This window comes from Hippoglossus stenolepis, chromosome 10, assembly GCF_022539355.2.
Source record: "Hippoglossus stenolepis isolate QCI-W04-F060 chromosome 10, HSTE1.2, whole genome shotgun sequence".
Taxonomy (NCBI): domain Eukaryota; kingdom Metazoa; phylum Chordata; class Actinopteri; order Pleuronectiformes; family Pleuronectidae; genus Hippoglossus; species Hippoglossus stenolepis.
The window spans coordinates 4,784,533-4,806,719 of NC_061492.1; the positions used below are offsets into that span (position 1 = coordinate 4,784,533).

The window sequence follows — 22,187 nt, forward strand, 5'->3', positions numbered from 1 at the left end:
CGTCGAGCTGTGTGGTTGAGGCCGACACATGCAGATACTTGTTGTGAGTCGCCCTAATGAACAGGACTGATCGGCCCTGGGGAGGAACACAAATCCTGCTAAGTCCATTTGAAACTGCACCCCCTCCTCCTCCTCCTCCTCCCCCTCCTCCTCCTCCGAGTTCATCCCTCACCCACAACAAACCCCCGGTGAGTCGCATGGATCTGAGCCGTCCACCCGTCTCATCCCACCGCCACAGTGAGCACGGCGGCTCGACCAGGAGGGGATTCCAGCCGGATAATCCGTCTGGAATGCTGGTCTGGTTTACGAGCTTTTATACTGGCCTCTGTGCACTGAGACAAAAAAAGTCTCCATCATATCGAGTCACTCTTGTCTTTTATTGATGCTCAAATATTGAGTTAGGATTGTGAAGCAGAGCTGAAAAAGATGAGTCAATTGTTTGGTGAAAGTCAGGTGAATATTTTCTGGTTTATCTTTGCTCCTGTAATAAAGGACATTGAAAATCTTCAGGTTTTGGTCTTTGAGGGAGTTGCTCAGACAAAGTGAACACATCTCTTCAGGCTGGGAGAATATATATATTTACCATTTAGTAAAATCTGAAATGTTACAGGTCAAATGATAAATGAATCTGTATTTTTGTACTTAGTAGTAACTTGGAAAAAATACCAGTAGTGTAAGATTGAATCAATCAGTGATTTTTGTACTTTTGTACGAGGGCTATTTTCAGAAATTTTATATAATTGGCAGGTTTGAGTGTTTCCTTTTGAAATATTTGAAAATAAAAAACCCTAAATCTATATTTTTCTCTTTGCACCATGTCAGCTGATTTGTTTGTTATTAAAACTTTGTCCTCGTCCCAGTTTCTTTTAACCTGTTGGTGTCTGACGGTGAAAAGACAGCGAGCAGAGGGGCTGAACGGGCTGAACACCAGAGGTCGGGTGGGTCAGAGGTTAACTTCATTAGGGCGTCGAGAACAGACCCAGACCTTCGAGAGAACCAGATCCCAGTGTCTTTACCCGGGATTTGACTCATTTATAAGGGTTCATATCCTTAAAAGGCTCAGTTCACTAAAAAAATCCAAAATAACTTATATAATATTCCCTTGCATGCTACTAGAGTTGTTTGGACATTCAGACAGTTTCAGTTTCTGGCAATAAAAGTGTGGAAACAGAGAAGCCAGATGGACCAAGACAAGAAAATGTCATATTTCAGAGTTCTGAGCAACACAGTCAACTTTCTGTTCCCCTCCATTGGACTGGGACGGCAGAAGAAATCTCACAGACCAATATCTCCAAACCTTGGCACTCAGAACTCAAACTGTCTGCACGGCTGAATACCACAAGGAGTTTAATTTTGTGTAAACTGACACTTTAAGATCCTTCAAATATTTTGAGCTCAGCGAGTGGAGGCACTTTGAAGTTTCTGTTTGCAGCACATGTGCAAACGCTGTTTATTCCAATGAAGGCCAGAGGGGAGAGTGCTGTTGTGAAAGAGGGAGATCGGTGGATATTAGGAGAGAGAGAGAGAGAAAGAGAGAGTGAGAGTAGAGTGTTTACTCTGCTAAAGACTTGTTTACTCTCCAATGGGAGGAGGACGGACGTCCCTGAGTTATTTGTGCTGAACAATGAGCAGCCTCAGGCCCTCAGGGGATTGCTGATCCTAAAATCTACTCGCAGAAAACGCACCGCAAAGCACAACCTCCACCAGAACCGTCTGAAATAAGGATCTCATTAAGTCCACAGCAGCCGGCGGCACTGCCATGGTAACGAGAGGGGAAGCGAGCGCGGGCCAGAGACTACATTATACATAACACTTCACAACAGAGTAGTATTGATTTGGCTGACGGCCTAATTGGAGTATTTTTTTTACAGTGTCGTAGTAGCACATAAGTAAATGAGATGAATACTTCGTCCATTGCCGTCACTCACCTTCTGCACCGATAGACACCAGCTTCACTCCTTTACCGGCGATGAAGTCAAGTGCTTTATTCACGTTGGAGATCTTGTGGACCCTCATCTTGCCTCTCTCTGGTTTGGCCAAGCGTTCGCCTGAAACAAGAAAACAGAGCATTTCCAATGGAGGATGAGGAGCACGTCTGCCACTTCCTCCACCGCATTTAACGTGAACAACATTTACAAAACGGTGCCAAGGCCAAACAATTTGAATTGAGGTTATGTTGCGGCTTTGCCAGAGCACAGCGTCCGTGAACAGTTTTTCAACATCTTATCATATTTCCTGTTGGGGAAAGTGGTTATTTAATTCCTTTCAAAAGAGTTGGAAGCTGAAAAATGGATGCCACCTTGCATCCAGTCCATAAGAAGCTAAAGCCAAGAGAAACGGATGATTCTCTCCAAAAATCTGAGGTTTTATGCTTCAGTTTTTGTGCTTGTTAGTTAAACAAGATTAGTTTAATTGATGAATTTCTCTTTTGTCTTCCAACTCCACATTTATGCTTTTTACCACCTCAATCATACATGAATAATTACATCTAAGTCCCTCTCATGTCCAAACATTTCATTTCACTTCCAGAAGACAAAACTGATCCGTTTCACTGCGACTTTAAGGAAAACGGATATTCCAGAGGTATTAATCTCATCTAACTCTCAGCAATCCCCATAATTCCTAAAATGTTGAACTCCTCTGGTGATCCTTGTGCCCCGAACATCAACATGTGACGCTTCTGCCCATGCAAACTGTTTTCACTGAGTTAATCCTGCTAAGTGAGGAGCCGAGTACCTGAGATGACCTCGAGCAGCAGCATGAGTTTCAGTCCATCCCTGAAGTCCTCCTCGATGTTGTCGATCTGCGTGCCTGCTTTCCTCAGGTGAGAGTTACACCAAGCTGTAAATGTCTGCAGGGAAAAGGAAGAAAAAACAACTTTTGTCAATTTCATACACAATAAACGCTGCAGGGTTTCAAACTTTCTATTATATATTTACTGTTTGTTAGCAATGGCAACAGTCCAGTGCACTAAACCCAGCAAGGCTAACATAATCATACTAATATATTCGTCTAACTGGAAGATGGAGGTCTCGTGGGAAACCAAATAAAGCGTCAGCAGCCATGTTAGCAGTTCTAGTGTTTTCAATGCTCAAGTCAGAAAGCTAATATTCTCCCAGTGACAATAACAGACGGTTACACCATTCACCATCTTAGCTTGGTGCTAATTCACCACCATTAGAAAGCTGGATGATAACAAACCAAACACGGAGTACAGCTCAGGCTGATGGGAACGTCTGGCGTGCAAATATTTGGTCATAAACCAATGTAGTGGACAAGTGTCAAGACATTTTACTCAAAACTACAAATCTCTACATCGGTAATGGTGCCAGACGAAAAGTCAGGGAATCATCAAAAGTCATAGATTCATTCACTGGAAACCATGAATGTCAAATGTTAAATCACGGTTATCAACCCCATAATTATTAAGATATTTCAGTTTGGACCAAAGTAGTGAAAAACACAGCCAAGCCACACGCTCACTACACCAATGTGTACAACGTCATCTTAGCCGAACCTGACCTCCGACCTTTGGGTAGAAAGGAGCGTTAATTTTCCAAGTGGGACCAATAAAAAAACCCTTAATTAAATTTCAACAAAACTCTGTGGCCTATTGAAGGTGTTTTCTGTGTATTCACATGCTGTCACCTTCCACCTTTGTCTGGGACTCTAACAAGCTTAAGTCCTTCCCGCTCCCCGCGGAGCCGCAGCACACTGGAGCGTTCTGTATACAGTAGGTGTAGCAGGCCCTGGATTGTCTGGCATTGCTGGCACGTGAACCTGCGAATGGAAAACATCTGAAACAGGATCTCAGCCGCCCAACAGGAGCTGGCATGAGGAGTGGGCCCGCCGTGCACCCTGCTGCGAACGCCTCTTTATGAGTTCCAGAGTTAATTACACCCAAGCCCCAAACATCAGGCAACATGTTTCCAAGGAGGAGGACCTGTAGGAGCAGAGCCAGGCGTTTATGAAAGCCAGCACTGTCTCTCGCTGGCCTGCCCTCGACTGCCGGGGGAACAAAAGCCACTTAAAAGTCACTGGCGAGCTGGTTTTTTTCTGAGCACTCGTGGAACTTCTGTGATGAGGTCACTCTTAAACTTGAGTGGCATGAGGTCTACACGGCTATCAATAAACTAAAGTGCGGAGGACACGGGGTTTTCAGATGTGTGCCAGTTTGTTGGCAGGTTTCAACCAATGAAAAGCGCCGAAGGAAGCTGCGGGTACTGCAGAAGATGTGGAGGGAAAAGAGCAGATTATATGGTGTTTTATCTCCAAGGGTAGAACTGACAGAAGAAACCCCAGCGCTGGTGATTTATATGTGCAACTGGCAGGCACACGCCCTCAGCCTGTAAAACACCGTCATCCTCTAAAGTTAGTCGTGATTTAAGCCAAAGCTCCAAAAGGCAGTAAAATATTCAAATTAATCCTGATCAATACTCTCTTGAGAGGTTTGCCAAAGATTTGAACCCATCGGGGCTCGGCTGTGGTGTCATTAGCTAATGTGGATACGGTTTAATTGAATCAAAGTGTTAAGCTAAGGCTGTTTGCTGACTCGGCAGGTTCATTTTCTCAGTTTTGTGGTTTCCTCTCTCTTTTCTCTTTTTGTTTTTACTTTCCCTCCACTTCATTAACCACAAACGCCTCCTTAGAACTCAAAGTTTTGCATGTTGGCAAAAGCATTAAGAAAACTTTGACCTTTAATTGACCTTTAACTTGTTAACGAGTCGCCAGCAAACTGTTACGGCTTCAAACCAAAGAATATCCAAAAGAATGGAACTTGTAATATCATCATTTCAATTGAGCGAATGGGGTATAGACACATAGAAGGTACAGAGGTGGAGGGGCACACGTGATTTATGTCAATGACCCGGGTGCAGTTCTACTCCTGCTTAGTGCAGCTGCTCCGGGACCAGAAGAGCTGAACATGTCAAAGGCTTTGAGTCGACCTGCAAAGAGCAGAGTTGTGAAAACGTCTAAACGTTCACAGAAAGAATGTCAGCTCGTTAAATGTGCTGGAAGGAGGGTACGTCTGGCTGCTCGGGGCCGGACCACAGGCCTCCTCCTGACAAGAATTAGCTGGCCCTCCCGCAGCTCCTCCAGCTCTCTGGGTCACTGTGGAGTTTAGCGGCTGCTCATGACCCCCCGGCTATGTTATGGTCAACACTCCCAGGCTCCTCAGGTGTTCTGGGGCTGTCGGCAGGGCACGACACCGAGTTACAGGTCCACTGGTTCGTGGAGGCAGATTAGTGCCTGAGTCATTATATTCCCACAAAATGCCCTCAGAGTTTGGGAGGATGCAGCTGGAAGTTTACACGTCAGCATCATCCAAGCTCTGTTTGATCTATATATTTAGGTGATGTCTGAAGTCCTGTCGGCTGCAGAGGTGCCTCGAACGAAGCATTTTTTTAACTATGCCTGACCTAATTTTCTGACTCATATTTCAACCAGCAGCAGTTATTTCAGGCAAACTGACCATTGTCTACAAGAAGAAATAACCACGAATCTGCCTCCATCATTATAATACAGATGGGAATAAAAGGCGTAGCAGCAGCGGGTGAAGCTTAGCAATAAATTACCTGCATCCAGTGTGGCTTTGTGAAAGACTAACAGGAGCTCGGCACAACATGATTAATTATGTTGGTGGACAAACGAACAAGTCCCCACCTCCACTTCTCCACCCTTGAGATTTTAGTTTCCATCACTCCAGTGGAACTGCAGCCGTTGGGTTTTCCCTGTGCAGAGGTATTTATAGCCAAAGGCGGAGCAGCATCACAAACATGATCCTAATGAGCTTCTACCTTGAATATTCTATCTGACTTATTATACAATTCTCAGACACGATATTTGAAATGCTCGTTAGCTCAGCCGGCTTCATCTACTTCTCTACCACTTTGGAGTTTTCCTAAACTTCCAGTAATGACCTTTTTGACAAACCAACACTACAAACCCTCAAATAACCAATTTACTATACGTTTACTGCGTTTGTTAGCAGGATTTCACAAAAACTACTGCTCTTATTCTCTGGGACAAACACAAAGATGTATTATCTGTATTATTCTTTTGGATTAACTCTGAAACTGCAGTTTACCTGAAGTTGACCAGTTACACCAGAACAATAAAACAAACCCTGAAATGTAAAGAACATCACAAACAGCTGTTCAGAACAGGTCAGACTTTTCAGGGTGGAGACGAGAGAGAAGAGTACAGTTCTTTACTGCAGAGTACTGTAGAGGGTCCTGTCTGATCCCTGTTCTCCCCATGTGTGACCGTGTCCTTGTTGAGTGTGTGTCAGTACACTATGTGCTGTGAATGTCTGTGAGCTGTTCACATGTCTGCACCACAGCTCTGGAGGCCGACGGCTGCTCATCAACAACAACGTGGCAGTGAAAGTCGTCCCTCGTTACTGCAGCTCAGACACAGCTCTGCTCCGGCTTCACTGCAACATGTCGTGTCACGGAGCAGAGCGACTGTGTCTGCAGGGGGAACTGGAAGATCGTACACTTTCTGAGCCATCCCCTCCTCTCTCTCTCTCTCTCTCTCTCTCTCTCTCTCCCCTCTCTCTCTCCCACTCCCTCTCTCTCCCTCTCTCTCTCTCTCCCTCTCGCCCTCAGCCTCCCAGAACCGGGGCGGGCTGTAAAAACAACAGGGGTCAAGAGCAGGAGGAATCTGCTCCGCATCAGTTTCAGGGAAAGTTGCCAATCGGCGTCATTACAGCAACATTTTTCCCGTAGTAACCACAGAAGGCGAAGCCGAGCAGACTGGAAGTACCTGAGGCCAGTTTCCCTTCTGACTGTCTGTGGTGAGATTGTGTTAATCAAACAAGCAAAGTAGAGTTTAAAAGAACTTTTAGGACTTTGACCTAACTTGTTTTTTCAATTAACTGTAAAATAGAAACCAATGTGGATTTTTGAGGCCGATGCTGATACTGATATGAAGGAATAAAAGTATTCTGATTACGATATATTGGCCGATATATATATATTTTAAAATGTTAATGATTCCCCAAGGCCCTGAGGTTTGATATTTTACAATTTAACTATAAACTTTATGATAAATAACTAAAAATTAAAAAAAACACAAACATATAATACAAGGAGGTCAAACATAAATACTGCTACCGATATATTTTTGAAAGGCTGATATCAGTCGATATTATTGATCAACTGATGAATATGAATAAATAGTAAAGTGCAGCATAATCTCAATAAAGTTTAACGATAAAAACTGCGTCATGACTCATGAATAGCAGCTGTAAACCCGTCACTTATAGTTTTTTATTTAAGAAACCTGCTATCTCTCCTCGCTGCCGTTCCTTTCCCCACCTCTCCCTCGCCAACTCCCCCCCTCCCTCCCTCCCTCCCTCGCTCTCACTCCATTAATCAACCTCAGTTAGGAAAATATTTCCTGCCTCTCTGCCAGTTCCATATTAGTACAATCCTTTCGCTAAAACAAGCCAGCTCATGAGCGTCCCCACTCACGGCCGGGCAGACAAGTGTAAAGGCGGGAGGAGAGGCAGATATTGCTGGCAGAGCGTCCGGCACAGGAAAGGGCTTTTCAACACCGCAGCCAGTTTCTCAAGCCCCAGTCTCCGGCTCAGGGTATGAGAGGGCCTCTCGTGTCCCGGTGAAACCCCAGAAACACACGCTCAGATAAATTTCAAGAAAGACGTCCAGAAGAAACATCTTTCCAGCGTCTCCTCCAAAAACGGTCAAGTAAGATTGATGAATGAGATCGTGGGGGGAGAAACCATCTCTTTTTAGTATCAAAACCACAACATAAAAAAGCGTAACGCCACCCACAGCTTGAGCAGTAATGAGAATGAATTCTGTCTGGATGAGTTGGGTGGGGGGGGGGAATGGGCCTCTGTGGATCCCAGGGAGGTGAAGTCTATTTTCTGCCGCCTTCGTTAGACTCGGGACAGAAAGTGCCGGTGGAAAGTGTTTCTTACGCCAGGAAGGCAGAGCCGCTAACACCTTCCTCTCCTCTCAGACTCCCAGATGATTTCCTCATGTGTGAGGAATTAGGGCATCGCGTCGAACCAGACGGGTTCAATGGGAGCACACTCTGGTTATAAACTGCACCCTGGAGGGACATCTGCGTAGGAAGGGAGCGCCGCGGCTTCCTCCAGGAAATGTCAAAGGGAAGTGATAAAGAAGGAGAGAACTTTTCTCACATGAAGGCAAATTTGAGGAGGTTGTTTTTTTCACCCCTGTCCATTGGTGAGGTTGTTTGTTTGCTAATCAGCAGGGTTGTGCAAACACTATGGGATGGATTTCCACAAAACTTGGTAAAAGGATGGGACATGAGCCAAGAAAGAACTCCAGGAATCTTTTCATCACTTTCTTAAAACGTACAAAATGCCACCTGGCCACTAAGGGTCTCTCAAACAAAACAATAACAAAAGACCTAGTTGTTGTCGGGGAAAAAAGATGTGAATCCTTTAAAGATGCATCCAAAATGAAACATCTCGTTACCTTGAATAAAACTGGGGACTTTTCTGGTGCTACAAACTTGTACCTAACAATGTGGAGCTGAGATCATGTGGATTCAGTAGAGAATCAACAGTTTAAATCCATCTTTAATAGTTCTAATACTGTGTCCAAACAAACATGATGGATTTGTTGTGGAACTTCAGGGGCCTGTTGCACCATGGCGGAGGTATCGCTCTACTTGGTGTTAAGTGTTTCATGAGCCCAGTTAACCTGCAGGTTAACCCATGTCACGACCCAGGCTTGTGCTGTGACAACTGGGAAACGAGCGACCTTACAGAAATGAAGCAGGGAGAAAAAGAGTCTGTGTCATACACTTATGAGACGCTGATGTTTCACTCATCCAAGAGAGACAGATTCGATGATGAGGACTCTTCCTCCTCTTGGATCAACGGCTTCTCAGAGAAACTTTCCCAAAAGGATGAAATCTCTCTCTCAAGAACAGATGTTGGAAAAGGAGGAGGGTGACTTATAATCAGTATCGTCCTTCTACCTAAACTTTCCAGACTATTCTGGACATTTGAGTGTTAGAGAACAGGAAAACTTCCCACCTGCTTCAAATTTGTAACATTTTCCAACAAATTCGCCTCATTTGGAAACACTGATGTGTGGCTTCACTCTTGGACCTGAGTAAATGTACATAAAACTTAAGCATCGAGATTCATTCCAGTGAGACGCACACATTTTTGCCGTTGACCAATAACAAGCGTTCTACCCAGTGGTGACCTTTAAAGGGATGGAAAGCAGGAGAGTCTAATCTTGCCGTTTATTGGCTGTGATGAAGCGCCAGGTTTCATTTAACCTCGCTATGCTGGGATATAATCAACTTTATCAACTATTCTCATGTGAAGGAGTTACATGTATTCTAACAAAAAAAAGTAAGATTTATATGTTCAGGTATCCAACAGACTACTGAACGCGTATATGACAACTTGGCTGATCAGGACAGAGAAGAACCAGAAACAGGTGCAGAATAACTTCGAGATGATGCCGGAAATTTGACCGAAAAAAAAGTTGAAAACAAACTTTAAAAGTACAGATGTGCATCTCTGACAGTGCAGTCAGTTGGTTCAATATACAACAGATATTCTTTACACCCTGAAATAAGAAATTTCGTCCAAGAAGTTAATCGGAACTGACATGGAAGGTCTGGCAGAGTGAACAGAAGACTCAGGTTACCGCTGCCTTTGGGTTTGGAGGCAAAGCAGAGGAAATAAGAGCCAAGCCTCCGCTCCGACCGAGGACGGAGCAGGACGAGCGGGGACGGAGCCAAACTAGCGTCTGGACCCTCGGCACACAGCTGAACTGTAGCTCTGTGCATCTGGCAAAACAGAGAGACTCCAACAAGTCCATCTCTGCAGCTGAGTGGGAGGCAGGAGAGGAAAGAGATGTGATGCAGAGTCTGAACAAGCTGAGGCTGGAGCTGCGTGTTCCCAGAGACAGGGGGAACCTGGAGGGAGAGTTCGGTTTCTGAGGCATGTTTTGTATTTTCCAGATTTTTGACCCCCGATGTGTTCATTCAAGCGCAAGATATGAAGCTCTAAACTGATCCTTTTACAATAATTTACAGTATTAAAGATTACTTTGGACCAGAATCCTTTTATTTACAGATAATAAGCTTTATTTGTGTAGCACATTTCCTAACAAAGTCACAAAGTGCTTCACAAGAGGATAAAACAACAATAAAACAACAATTTTTTGTCATATCAACCATCAACCAAGTCATTATAATGATATAAAGATAACCTCCTTCAATCTGTGATGACGTCTTGAAAATAAGAGAGTTTGACCTCCAACAAGTGTTTCAGATAATCTGTCTGTTAACTTATCTGACCTTTACACTGCTCGTGTTTCTGGCTCTTGTCGAGTACAATGTTATCACAACTGACTGTGTTGTATTTTCAGGGGCTTCGAAGCCGCCACTCGCTGAAAACAAACACAAAGACGTGTGGAGGCGCCCCAACATGCAGACCTTTAAACTTCGAGCACGAGCAGCACGACGCCGCTGCATGAAAGACACGACAGCTCCGTCCACCCGGCTCAGAGTGAGTCACGGACGGGGACAATATGATCTTTCTGCCTGCTGAACCTGGTGGAAACATCTCTCTCTCTCTCTCTCTCGCGCAGCCTTCCCAACGCTCGCTCTCTTCGCAACAGAGGAAGGACAGAAGTCTGGGGATCTGCCAGCGAGCGAGGGGAGTGCACCGAGAAGGTCAGAGGTCACCATTCATCCCCCTCGGTCTCCTTCCTCTAATGCTCACTGGAGGATACAGCCTGACTGCGCACACATTCAAAAACACTGAACCAGGCTCAGCTGGTGTAGTGTGTGTGTGTGTGTGTGTGTGTGTGTGTGTGTGTGTGTGTGTGTGTGTGTGTGTGTGTGTGTGTGTGTGTGTGTGTGTGTGTGTGTGTGTGTGTGTGTGTGTGTGTGTTTGTGTGTGTGTTTCACTCTCTGAAACACCTTTAAGTGACTTTAGTGATTGTTAAATCTTGTTTTTAGTGTTGTGTAATTGGCTTTAAATTAGGATTAGGATTGAGGAAAATTCTTTAAATCACTTTCACGAGGCTTTTACATTCATATTTTTAGATATTACCTTCATCCTTTTCTTTTACGATTACTTTTAATAGATTCATCTGATTGATGTATTTTAAATGATTTCATTTGCACATATTCAGTTTTTTTTATTTCTAAATGACTTTATTTTGCTTGTCATCCCACACACACACACACACAGACACACACACACACACACACACACACACACACACACACACACACACACACACACACACACACACACACACACACACACACACACACACACAGGAAGTGATTCCTTCCTCCAGCTCTGCAGCCATGACAGAGCTCCAGTCTCTCAGGTGCAGCATTTATCCGACCTGGCACTCGTACACACTGTGACTGTGAACTGCCGACTCAGCACAGTCTTCCCATTACACTTATCTACTGCTGTGGCTGCTGCCTCAGCACGCACGTGTGCACGAGGGCGAGTGCACATAAGCTAATGCACCCCACATAGAGCATGAATGCAAGGTTTAAAAAAAAAAAAATGCTACCACACAGACACACACAGCCTGTCTGAATACAATCTGTGCACAAATCCATACACACACAGTCTTCACACTTCAACATGTGCACACATTCGTGAACACAACCTCCTGAGCACGTGCTGACAGAGCAGTGAACCAGCCAAAAAGTGTGGTCTGACAAAGAATAGCAGCCATTGTGACCAGTGCACTGATATTTACTCTGTTGTGGCCCAAAGAGGCCCTGATGCATATTCATGTGTGCGTGTGCGTGTGTGTGTGTGTGTGTGTGTGTGTGTGTGTGTGCGTGTGTGTGTGTGTGTGTGTGTGTGTGTGTGTGTGTGTGTGTGTGTGTTACAAGGAGAGTCAAAGTGTGGTAATAGCTCTTTCCTCAGCCGAGTTCATTTCACAAAGACTGTGGCTCGTCTGTGAGAGATGCCGCAGAGCAGCTAACACTGGGCGGTTGCTATGACAACCACAAAAGCCTGGAGACCCACAAACAAACAGCTCGGTCGCGCCGAGGCTCTTAAACTCACATCCGCGAATCCCCTATCTCTCGCTGGGACTCAGCACGTAAAGCACACACACACACACACACACACACACACACAACACCCCACGCAACACGAGTTTACAATCACAAAAAACATCTGCGACGACGAGGGTTCACAGTGTGATCACGTCATTCCTGAAATTAATGACTTTCAAGGGAAGTTTTGTTGGAGCCTAAGTTTTTCAGTTCAAGTAAAAGTAAAATAGATAAAATTGTTGTTCAATCAAACTTCCATCACTTTCAAAGATAAAAAAAACTATATTTACTTGTGTTCTGCTTGATTTTCTATTTCTACTTTCTATATTTAACTTTTTTTAAACGTGGGAGACCACAGAAATGGCGAAAGATGTCATTTGTCCGATTCTTAATCGTTGGAACACACACACTGGACGGACAAATGTCAAACATCTTTGATATTCACGATTTAGTTGGTGAAATCAACATAATGCCTGTAAACCCTTCACACTACAGGATCCAGGATGCCAGGGACTGTAGATGAAAACTAGCCTGTTAGCGGCTAAATCTCGCACATTTACACGTTGAACAAGTACGCGTGTTAATTAATGTGCATTGTTCCTTTTAAATAAAAAAATTAATACACATAAACACATAATTTGGCCTGATAATCTGTTCAGATCAGCCTCAAATCCGTAACACAATCGTTGAGGAGAGCGGAATCGGACCCAAAATCCACCGATAATCCTCTAGCAGTGAGCAGCAGGCATTAAGTAAACTGTTGAGTCATTTTTACAGTTAAAATACTTCTACTTATCAACATACAAAAAAAACTTCCCACGCTTTTTTTTTATCTTCAATCTACAAACTGAAAGAAACAAGACCCGAGCTTCAGCAGAAGAGAAACAGAAGAGGTTTCATTTCCATAATTGGCGATGACAACAAATTTGTCCATGTTCTGAAAAATGTCTAACTGAGCCGGACACGTGTTTGATAAGAAAAGGCAGCTGATCTCCCGGGCACACAAATCGGATGCAAATCCACGAGCAGATGCTATTCAAATGCAGCGCCCGGCATCAAAGAGGCCGTGCTGAGCAGCGAGTGGGTCAAAAGCTCAGCGGGAACATGTAACTCCCTGCTTCAGCGGCTCAGGGAGCGGAGTGTGAGGAGAATCCTGGACTTTAACTCAACTAGAATCAACCCAGTGTAGAAGTTCCTTTGTACCCTAACTTTGTAATTTGTTTTTTCTTAAGCAAAAGAAAGGGGATTTTGGAACAGGAATAAACTTGTTAACACGACGAGTCAGCACAGCCAAAAGTCCTGAGTCATGCCTGAGCTGTCGACGCTCTGTGACAACACCGAAGACGCCAATCTAAACAGGGTGATGGGAAGTACAGTGGCCCACTTCGCCCCAATCACAACAGTAGTCATGAGTCAGCTCCGGCTCGTTTGGCCTGCGGCGCTCGTGCCATGGGAAGCGTGCGGCTCGGTCCCGGTGCTGCTTTGTGCCACAGCAGCGTTTTTTGTTTTTTTTCACTGCTGACCGTCACCTGACTCGGAGAAATGCTGAGCTGGGAGGAGCCACCCTGCACCAGAACAAAGGACGCTTTCAACACTCCGTCCACACATCGACTGTACTGCATGTGTCCACGTTGAGGCCTTTGTGCTTAAGTGCTGACGAGGGATGAGCCATTTACTGTTAATGCAGAAAGAAACCCCACATTCTTTCTGTTATTAGTGATTATTTCACAATTTGTAGAAGTTTTCTGTTTTTGACAAACTTTTCAGAGGTAGTTTTGAGAATTTAGGACCAAAACTACCTGCAGGACGAGTGTCACATGAAGACGTCAGTGGTGCTAGTTTATCTACGAATGCAAAAAAGGTTATCAGTGAGGAAACTGTGCCTGAAGTGTTACTAGAACTCTGCAGCGAATCAGCACGCTGCATTTCTCTATCTTTAAAACAATTTGTCCGTTTTTTAGACTGAAACCTGCCTCAGAAATACGACTTTTTCGTGAATATTCATATAAACACAACTTAATAGATTTTTAAAAGTCTAATTTGTGGACCACATTAACATTTAATACATTTTGCAATATCTTTATCACACTTCTTTTATAATAGAGTGGTGGAATGTGTGGAGATGAAGATGATCACGAATGTGCGACTGTGCCCTGACACGTTTAAAAAGTCTTCTAAAAGCATTGTGTTAGTTGGTAAAGTGTTGTCAGTTTAAAAAAGCAGGTACATACACAAGAAGTGTGTGTAAAACTGGCAAATGTTTATGAACTGAAAATGAGCAACGACTGAGGTTTAGACTAAACTGTAAAGCAGAAGTGACGCTCGTCAGAAATAGGAATCAAACACTTTTTGCATTGTATTAGTCACAGGCTGCTCGATGCTGTACGGACTCGGACTTGAGGTGAAACACTGGGAGCCCCCCCCCCCCAGATGCGGATTTTAAGAAAACACAGACAAGAAGACTTAAACGTGCTCAGAAATCTAAACATCTACAATTCATCTGGGAAAACTCTGACTGCAGATAAAGATCAAGTGACTTGATCAAAAGCTCCGGAGCAGCTGCTAAATGGACCTTGTGGGGAGATTGTTTTCTCAACGGCTGTTTTCCACTGTCAAAAATCCACATTTAGACATTTCTTACTGATCGTTTATATTTATTTTACATGCATATCTTACCACATGTAATTCAATTAAGCTTCCCAAATGTTCACATATGGTTCTCATGTACGTTATGTGCTTCTTATACATGAAAACATTCTCTGTGTGTGGGATATGGGAGGTGGAGCTGCAGTCTTTTGTTGCTTTGGCCCCAGTGTTGTTTATCCGTGGGATCCTTCTGAGAAGCAAACACACAGGATTGAGCTTCCTGATCATCACTTCCACATGTGAGTCAAACAGAGAAGCAGCGACTCTTTCAGTTCGGCAAATAAACCTGGACTGAAAGCGAGCTTCGGTGGATTCGGAGGTTGACAACGGAGCAACTAGTCAGGAGCATGGGGTGCACAGACTGGAGGTGAGCCGGTCACACAAGAACTGAAACCTTGATCATGGGTTTCACAGTCGATTCCAGTCCAGCTCCACTTGACCTGCTCTGACCACGACAGGAAGCGACTTCAGAGGATTTATGTCAAAGAAAGAAATGGGCAATGCAAAAACCCTCCCATGGCTGTGGGGACATGCAGAGAGGACAGGTCAATCACGCTTCCGCAGCATTTACGAGAGAGAAGAACAAAAGAGATGTCGTTGATGAATCAAAGATTTTGAGAAAATGATGAGAAATAATAAGAATTATTGCGCAATATTGGCAAAATGCTGTGTTTCTGGTGGGATTCATTCAGATTGTAAATATCTCATAGTGTTGAGGTTGAACCTGAGATGATGAGTCGATGAAACGATTCGTCGATCAACATCAAATCTGTGAGCATTTGTCTTTTTTTCCAATATTATTAAAAAGTGTAGCCCAGTGTTTTAGATGATTGGCTGAACATGTCGGTCGTCAGCAGATGTGTTCAAACTGAATTGACCAAACCATCGTGGCGTCGTCTCCAAAGCAGAAACAGGGAGGAAATGATTTGGGTTTGAAGCATTATTTATTATTTATTTCTTGAGTCACGTCAGGCCAGATAGTGAGAGTTGAAACAAACAGAGTTGGGACAGGACCGAGGGGAGGGGGGTGTTTTTTTCCGGAATAATCTCCGCACAATCCTGTCAAAGAACTTTGGGACGCTTTTCATTGGCCGTCTCCATCGGCTTTCCACTTTGACAGGTCGACTCCTCTCATTGGCCGATGTCTCCTCAGCCGGAGCGTCCTCCTGTCGGGTGCTGGTGATGACCGACTCCTCTGATGCTGATGTATCAACACACTCCTCATTGTCGAATCCCATCTCCTGCATTATAAACTGAGAATATGCAAAACTGGATAAAACACAACAATACGTTAGAGGATCACTCAATCAGTCAACACTTTTTTTCCCTATTGATTCAATATCTACAGTCACTTACTATGGGCTGTCCTTGTCCTTCATCAGAGGGACCATCGTGAGGAAGGGGTGCGACAGTGCCATCTTTGGGGTGAGCCTTATGTCTGGGTCCATCACCAGGAGGCCTTTGATGAGGCTGATGAAAGCTCTCCTGTCAGTGAGCTCATCGGAGCCCTGCGTCACTGGGTAGAGCTGATTTAAAACACAGTAGACGAGAGATTAGTTCAACGGCTTCCTGTCCCTCAACAGAGACGCTTGGAATTCATTATTTCTTCACTTTTGAAACATTGGATAACAACTTGGATAAAAGTCAGACATGTCCTCAATGACAGACTAGAGGTTTTCAAACGGACCTGTGATCTCTTTCTTAAAGAAATGGATGAATAAGATGCATATTCTTGATTCTAAAACACATTGGTATTCTAGGCAGCGCTGCTCAGGGTCGGCTGTCTTTCTTGTATGTTTCCCTTGGTAATATTTTTTGAAATGAAGCAAAATGTATGCTGAAAATATTTGAGACATAATTATTTCTTCAGTAATGAAATGGGCGACTTACTGTTATCAGGTCCTGGGTGGTTTTAAATAAACTTTCCTCCTTCTTGGGCTCAATACCAGTGCTGCTGTGGTATTCAAGGGGGGTCTACAGGAACAAAACACGTTGGTCAGGTGAGTTACACATCAGACAACAGCTGCTGTCTCATTGGGAGACAAAATATTGTGGCTAAAATACCTTAATCCACCATCCTGGTTCGGGCCAGTGCTCGTCCTTCTTGAAGTAGTAGTGCGTGTACCTCCCAGCACTGAGGAGGTGGTCAGCCGGCATTCCCAACATGTCAACCAGTGCTTTCATCTGGAGAGAGAACACAAAGAATCACATCCTACATCAAGTCCCCTGTTGTGATTGGACACGTGTCTGAATGCAACTATCTTTGTATTTAAATGAACATATATCTGGTTTCTTACTGCCTGGTACTCGCAGCTGGAGAAGGGGTCGCTGCCCAGGTACAAAAAGAGAAGCAGGCAGCCGAGACTCCACATGTCGATGGCCTCAGAGAAGGGGAGGCCCAGGCTGACTTCAGGTGCACTGTGTGAACACAGAAGAATCACAAGAGCTGTTGAGTACATTGTTAAATTCATCATGTGAATATTAGGACAATGTCTGGTGGATCATTTACAACAATAACACACGTGTTAAACAATGAGTTTTCCACATTAAACTTACCGGTAGCCCAAAGCCTGAATTGTCATCCCGAGTGAGTCCAGCGAAGATATGAAGGACACACCAAAATCAATCAGTTTGACTCTGTAGGGCTCTTTCTGATGGTTAACCAGCATTACGTTGTCGGGTTTAATGTCTGAGTGAACCACTCCAATGCTTTTCAGCGCATTCAAGGCTTTAAGCAACTGCAGAGACAAAGGAAACAATGTCAAATGTTAGTTATAGATACAATTATGTTACTTCAGTAAGTCTTTTCTCAGTCGGCTGACTATGTTACCACTTGATGATTAAAAAGCCACATCGTTGTTACCTGGTACGCTATCGGCCGGATCTCACGGAGTGTCATTGCATACTTGTCTTGCTCTAACAGGCAGTAAAGGTCCATATCCAGCCGTTCAAACACAAGACATGTTTGACCTTTGTCCTGGAACGTCTCAATGAAATGAACCAGGTTGTTTTTCACTGGATCAAGAACCTTCACGGCTTCGAGCATCTTGATCTGTGGAAGAAACAGGAGAACGGATAAAGGAAGTGTAAGGGACAGCGTGGTGTCAGCACTTCTTTTGATAAACAAGTCGGGAGCAAGAAAATGTGAAAAAACGTGATCTACTCTACCTCTGTTTTACCAGCATGCTCATCTTTTAAGATCTTGAGGGCCACTTCCTGCGATGTGCTCATATTAAAAGCACAGGCAACTTTGCCAAAGACCCCAAATCCAATAATGTCCTGGACGAGGTAGCTACTGGTGCTGCTGCACAAAATGTCGCTCTGTGGCTCCTCTGTGGCACATTTCTCTGCCTTGATCATTTCATCTGTGACAAAGAAGGAGAACATGAGAAGGTAACAATGAGGAGTTCTCGCCGGTACTATTGCCGCAACATTGTTGTTCCCATAAATTTAACCAATCTTTCTTCATCTCTACTTTTCTCTTAAACATCTGAATAATTGGATTCAAAATATACAAAAATAAATTTTTCAAACTCTTTACCTGCAAGGTTTCTTCAAATGTCAAATAAATGTTTTACTTACCTGTTTCATCAGTGGTAATATCAACGGCTGCAAATGATGAGAGAAAATTTGTTGTTGTCATGTTTTTCTTCTTCTCTGTCTTCTCCTTTCTGTACAAAGTGGTGTGGGCCTTAAACAGCAGGGACAATATGTACGAACAGTAGGTCCCAAAGTGTCTCTAGGCAATGAAGTCTAATTAGACAACATCAAAGGAACAATGGAACTACAATGTCTAATATGTCTTTGATGTATTTAGTTTAATATATACACTATGACATTATGACTAAATAGTGAAATACATAAATAGTTGAATTTATTTATTTATATACATGAAAAATAAATAAATACATTTTGGTAATGAAAATGCTATTTATGTATTTTTACATGTATTTACTTATTTATGCATTTCTACATTATTTATTTCTGTATTTCTAAATTTTTACATTTATTTTGTATTTCTACAATTAAAACTATATATATATATATATATATGTAATTACATATAATGTAGATATAGTTTTAATTCCGAGGTAAGAGGTGGATATTGTTCCTGTGTTGGACATTTTTCAGGTAAGAAAAAGAGGATTTGGCTTTTAACACCTTACATTTATGGATATACGGAGCAGAAGACGCGTCTGAATTCTTAGAATAAAGACATAAGACATGAATTCTAACCAGCATGTATTGTGTAATAACCAGAATGCATCAGGTTAAGTCAGTGCCGCATCAAGTCGAACGAACAAGTGTACACAGCGAGCTTGAGTCAGATTTCATGGGAATTGTTTGCCAATCCCGCTGATGTTAGGACCGCCCACCTTATTAACATACAGAGACAGAAATACAGACGCACATAAATGTTGAAATGCACAAATAAATACAAAATAGTATTTTTCATTACCAAAATGAATTTTTTTATTATGTATTTAATTATTTATTCCTGCATTTTTTTAAATTTATTTCTACTTATGTCCCTTTTTGTCCCTAATAAAAGTCGACATAACCACAGATATTTACTGCCTCTGTCAATCCTCTACAGGAACAAAACATGTAGGTCAGATACTTCATCATTAATGAGTTAAACGTTAGACAAGAGCTGTTGTCTTATTGAGAGATAAGACTAGTCACACTTTTAGCGTCACTAGTTCTACCTGTATTTTAATAATGAGACTTTTTTTATGTCTTACTAGTGTGACTAGTGACCCTTTCTGGACTGAACTAGTTACACTAGTAAGGTCAAAAACGTGTCACTAGTGTGACGAGTTGCACTAGTGGACCATATGTAAGTGAAGCGGGAGGGACGAGGATTTTGATCGGTCAAAGTTGAAACCGAGAGCTGGAGCATCAGGACCCACTGTGGAAGGCTAATTTAGATTTAGAGAGTGTGTTAAATATAAAAACCCACAATGTGCACATGAAAAGCACAGTACATTTATAGATATGAATATAATATTAATATAACTGCAGTAAATGTGTCTGAGCGATCACATCAGTCAAAGTATCCAAGCTGGAGGAGCTGTATTCTCTGTCTCCTCTGTGTTTCTGATCAGGATCAGCAGAAGGTCACAGAGGTTTGTAATCACGACCAGCGAAAAAAGGAAGAGATGGTTCACGGCAAAGTCAGAGTGAAAAAGAAGAGGACGACCATGAGAACAGTTCAACGTCTGTCTTCCGCTGAGTTATTCACCACCTTTGAACTTGTGCTTTCACGACATGAATGAACTGCACCATCAGCTGAGACCGGCAGAGCTGCCGTATCACCCTCCCTCCTCGACTGCCTGAGTCCATCCAGCAGCCACAGCACCTGCCAGCACTTCACACAGCTCAAACCACTCCACTGCCCCGCCGCTCGGCCAAGGGCTCTCCACTACACGGCAACAACGGTGCAGGCGGGCGCTCCTTTTGTGCCAAGTTACCAGGGGTGGGGCCGTGGAGGGGAGGCGTCTGATACAACTTGTAATGAGATCTGCCCTGAGCACTGCAGAGTGGCTGCCTGTTTACTGTTGCAAATGAGGTAACGTCGGGAGCGTGCAGACTAATCCTGCAGCCGGGAAACTGTGACATAAAAGTAGCGCAGGGGGGGTGAGAAATGTCGGTCAGTGCTGGTTTGCTGCTGCAGAATTTAACTGTGCAGAGCGTATCACAGGCAGTACGGAGTCAGCAGTGCGTGAAGTCCCTGCAGGGAGTCAGCTCTAACTGACCATGAGCACCAGTGGACCAGACGATCAATGGACACCACTGATTGAAATTCAGACATTCAATAGGCTACTTGTCCCACTTTGGGAAAGTGGAAGAGAGCAATGGTACAAATAGCCTTTGGCCTCGATTTCATCAGAACACTCTCTCCCCAAGGACTTAACTGACACAGATTGACGGATTGATTTAGTTGCAACATTATCATCAAACTCAGTTCACAGAAACATTCACACTAACTCTACTTTTCTTCTTACCCCTGCCTCTAACCTCTGGCCACCTAGGAAGACTGATTCACTGCATTTAATTGACCTACTTGTGCTTTAGCTTTAATTGGCTACAATGTAAATAAAACCCCAAGAAACATCCTGTCTTCATAGTTAAAATGCTACAATTAACTGTTTAGAACACACAGAGCAAATAACCACCACCGTGCGTGCAGAAGAAGACAAAATTTCCTGATAAGACTAGAGGGAGATTTTAATATGTGCAGGCAGGAAAAACTTCTCTTAAAACCCTCCCCCACCCACTCAGTCACATCCATCTCCCCCCCCCCTTCAGAGGGTAGATAGATAGATGATGGTGCGAAGGAGCAAATCGAGACAGGAAAAACGACAAAAGTAAAAGATAATGACCCAAAAAATGTCAAACTGTTTTTATGTGAAGTTGGATTTTGAGTTATTTGCCTGAAAAAGCCACATTTACTCCCACTGCCCTCATTTAAATAGTGTTTCCTCGCAGTCTTACACAGTCGGAACCAGCCACATAATCCTAACCAGGGAGAAATACTCCGCCACATGGGAAATGATGCGTTGATAAATATCCGGCTGCAGCAGCAGCAGCTGATTCTGGATAAACAGAGGAAGAAGGGCCACTAAGTGGTTGGTGTGAGCAATGGAGGCTGTGGTATGAACAGACACCAGGAAAAAAAGAACTATTTAAGGCAAAATTCATAGAAAAGAAAAAACATGGTGTTCATCAAGCACTTTAGCATCACACTTTGTAAGCTTGATAAGATAATTTACCTTTTGAGAGAATCAAGTGTATTAGAAGGTGAATTGATCGCGTTCCAGTTGCACAGGAACAATGTTTACTAGCCATTGTTAGCAAAACCACTTCATAATAACGCACTGCGCTGCATTTCACGCACAGCATCACCGTAACAACACGTCCACAGACAGTAATTGGAGAGTTCTGCGTGCGGACGACACATTTAATGACAGACGTGATAATAAACAGTACAAACTACAGCTTTCACTACTGTCTCCGACTTGAGGGGGCGTTTCAGTTGCAACTTCCGACTCGGGGGTCCCTGAAGGAACGTAACTACCCACACTGTTAATGACAGAGCAGCTTCGGGGGGGGGAAACGCCCTTTAAGAGTCACTGAGGCCTCGTCACCGTCGTGGCTGGTGAGGATAAATTATTGACTCCAGGTTGACACAGGGACAAAAGATGGCCTCCTGAACACGCCGTCTTTGTGCAGAGACCTGAAAGCTCCTCTGTCTGAGCCTCTTCTTCCACGCTCTGCCTCCTCCCTCCTCCCTCCTCCTCCCCCACCCCGGGGCTCCACCCATACAGCTACTGAATGGAAAGGTGCGCCCGCTGCCTGCTCTTACCTCGGTATCTGTTTACTCAAAGCTGCTTTCACTTAAACGAGACGCGCTGCAGCTGCTCCTGTGAGGAGGCTTACAACTAATACACTCACATGTTCATAGACTCTGCGAG

The 22,187-nt window shown here is 43.7% G+C and overlaps 2 protein-coding genes across 6 annotated transcripts in view; both read right to left on the reverse strand.

Moving 5' to 3' along the window:
- Positions 1-22,187, reverse strand: part of actn1 (actinin, alpha 1) — a 51,218-nt gene that overhangs the window by 21,514 nt on the left and 7,517 nt on the right. For all 5 annotated transcript variants that reach the window (XM_035167446.2, XM_035167442.2, XM_035167444.2 and 2 more), the window contains exons 2-3: positions 2,737-2,851; positions 1,929-2,048 (exon numbers count right to left, since the gene is read on the reverse strand). In XM_035167446.2, coding sequence (XP_035023337.1) covers positions 1,929-2,048; positions 2,737-2,851 — 235 coding nt within the window. The remainder of the gene's footprint in view (positions 1-1,928; positions 2,049-2,736; positions 2,852-22,187) is intronic.
- LOC118116115 (homeodomain-interacting protein kinase 4-like) lies at positions 16,714-17,186 on the reverse strand. Its single transcript, XM_035167451.2, has 2 exons — positions 17,007-17,186; positions 16,714-16,893 (listed from the first exon to the last, which is right to left on the reverse strand). Exons 1-2 carry the CDS (start codon positions 17,181-17,183, stop codon positions 16,765-16,767), a joined length of 306 nt encoding a protein of 101 aa, XP_035023342.2. The 5' UTR covers positions 17,184-17,186; the 3' UTR covers positions 16,714-16,764.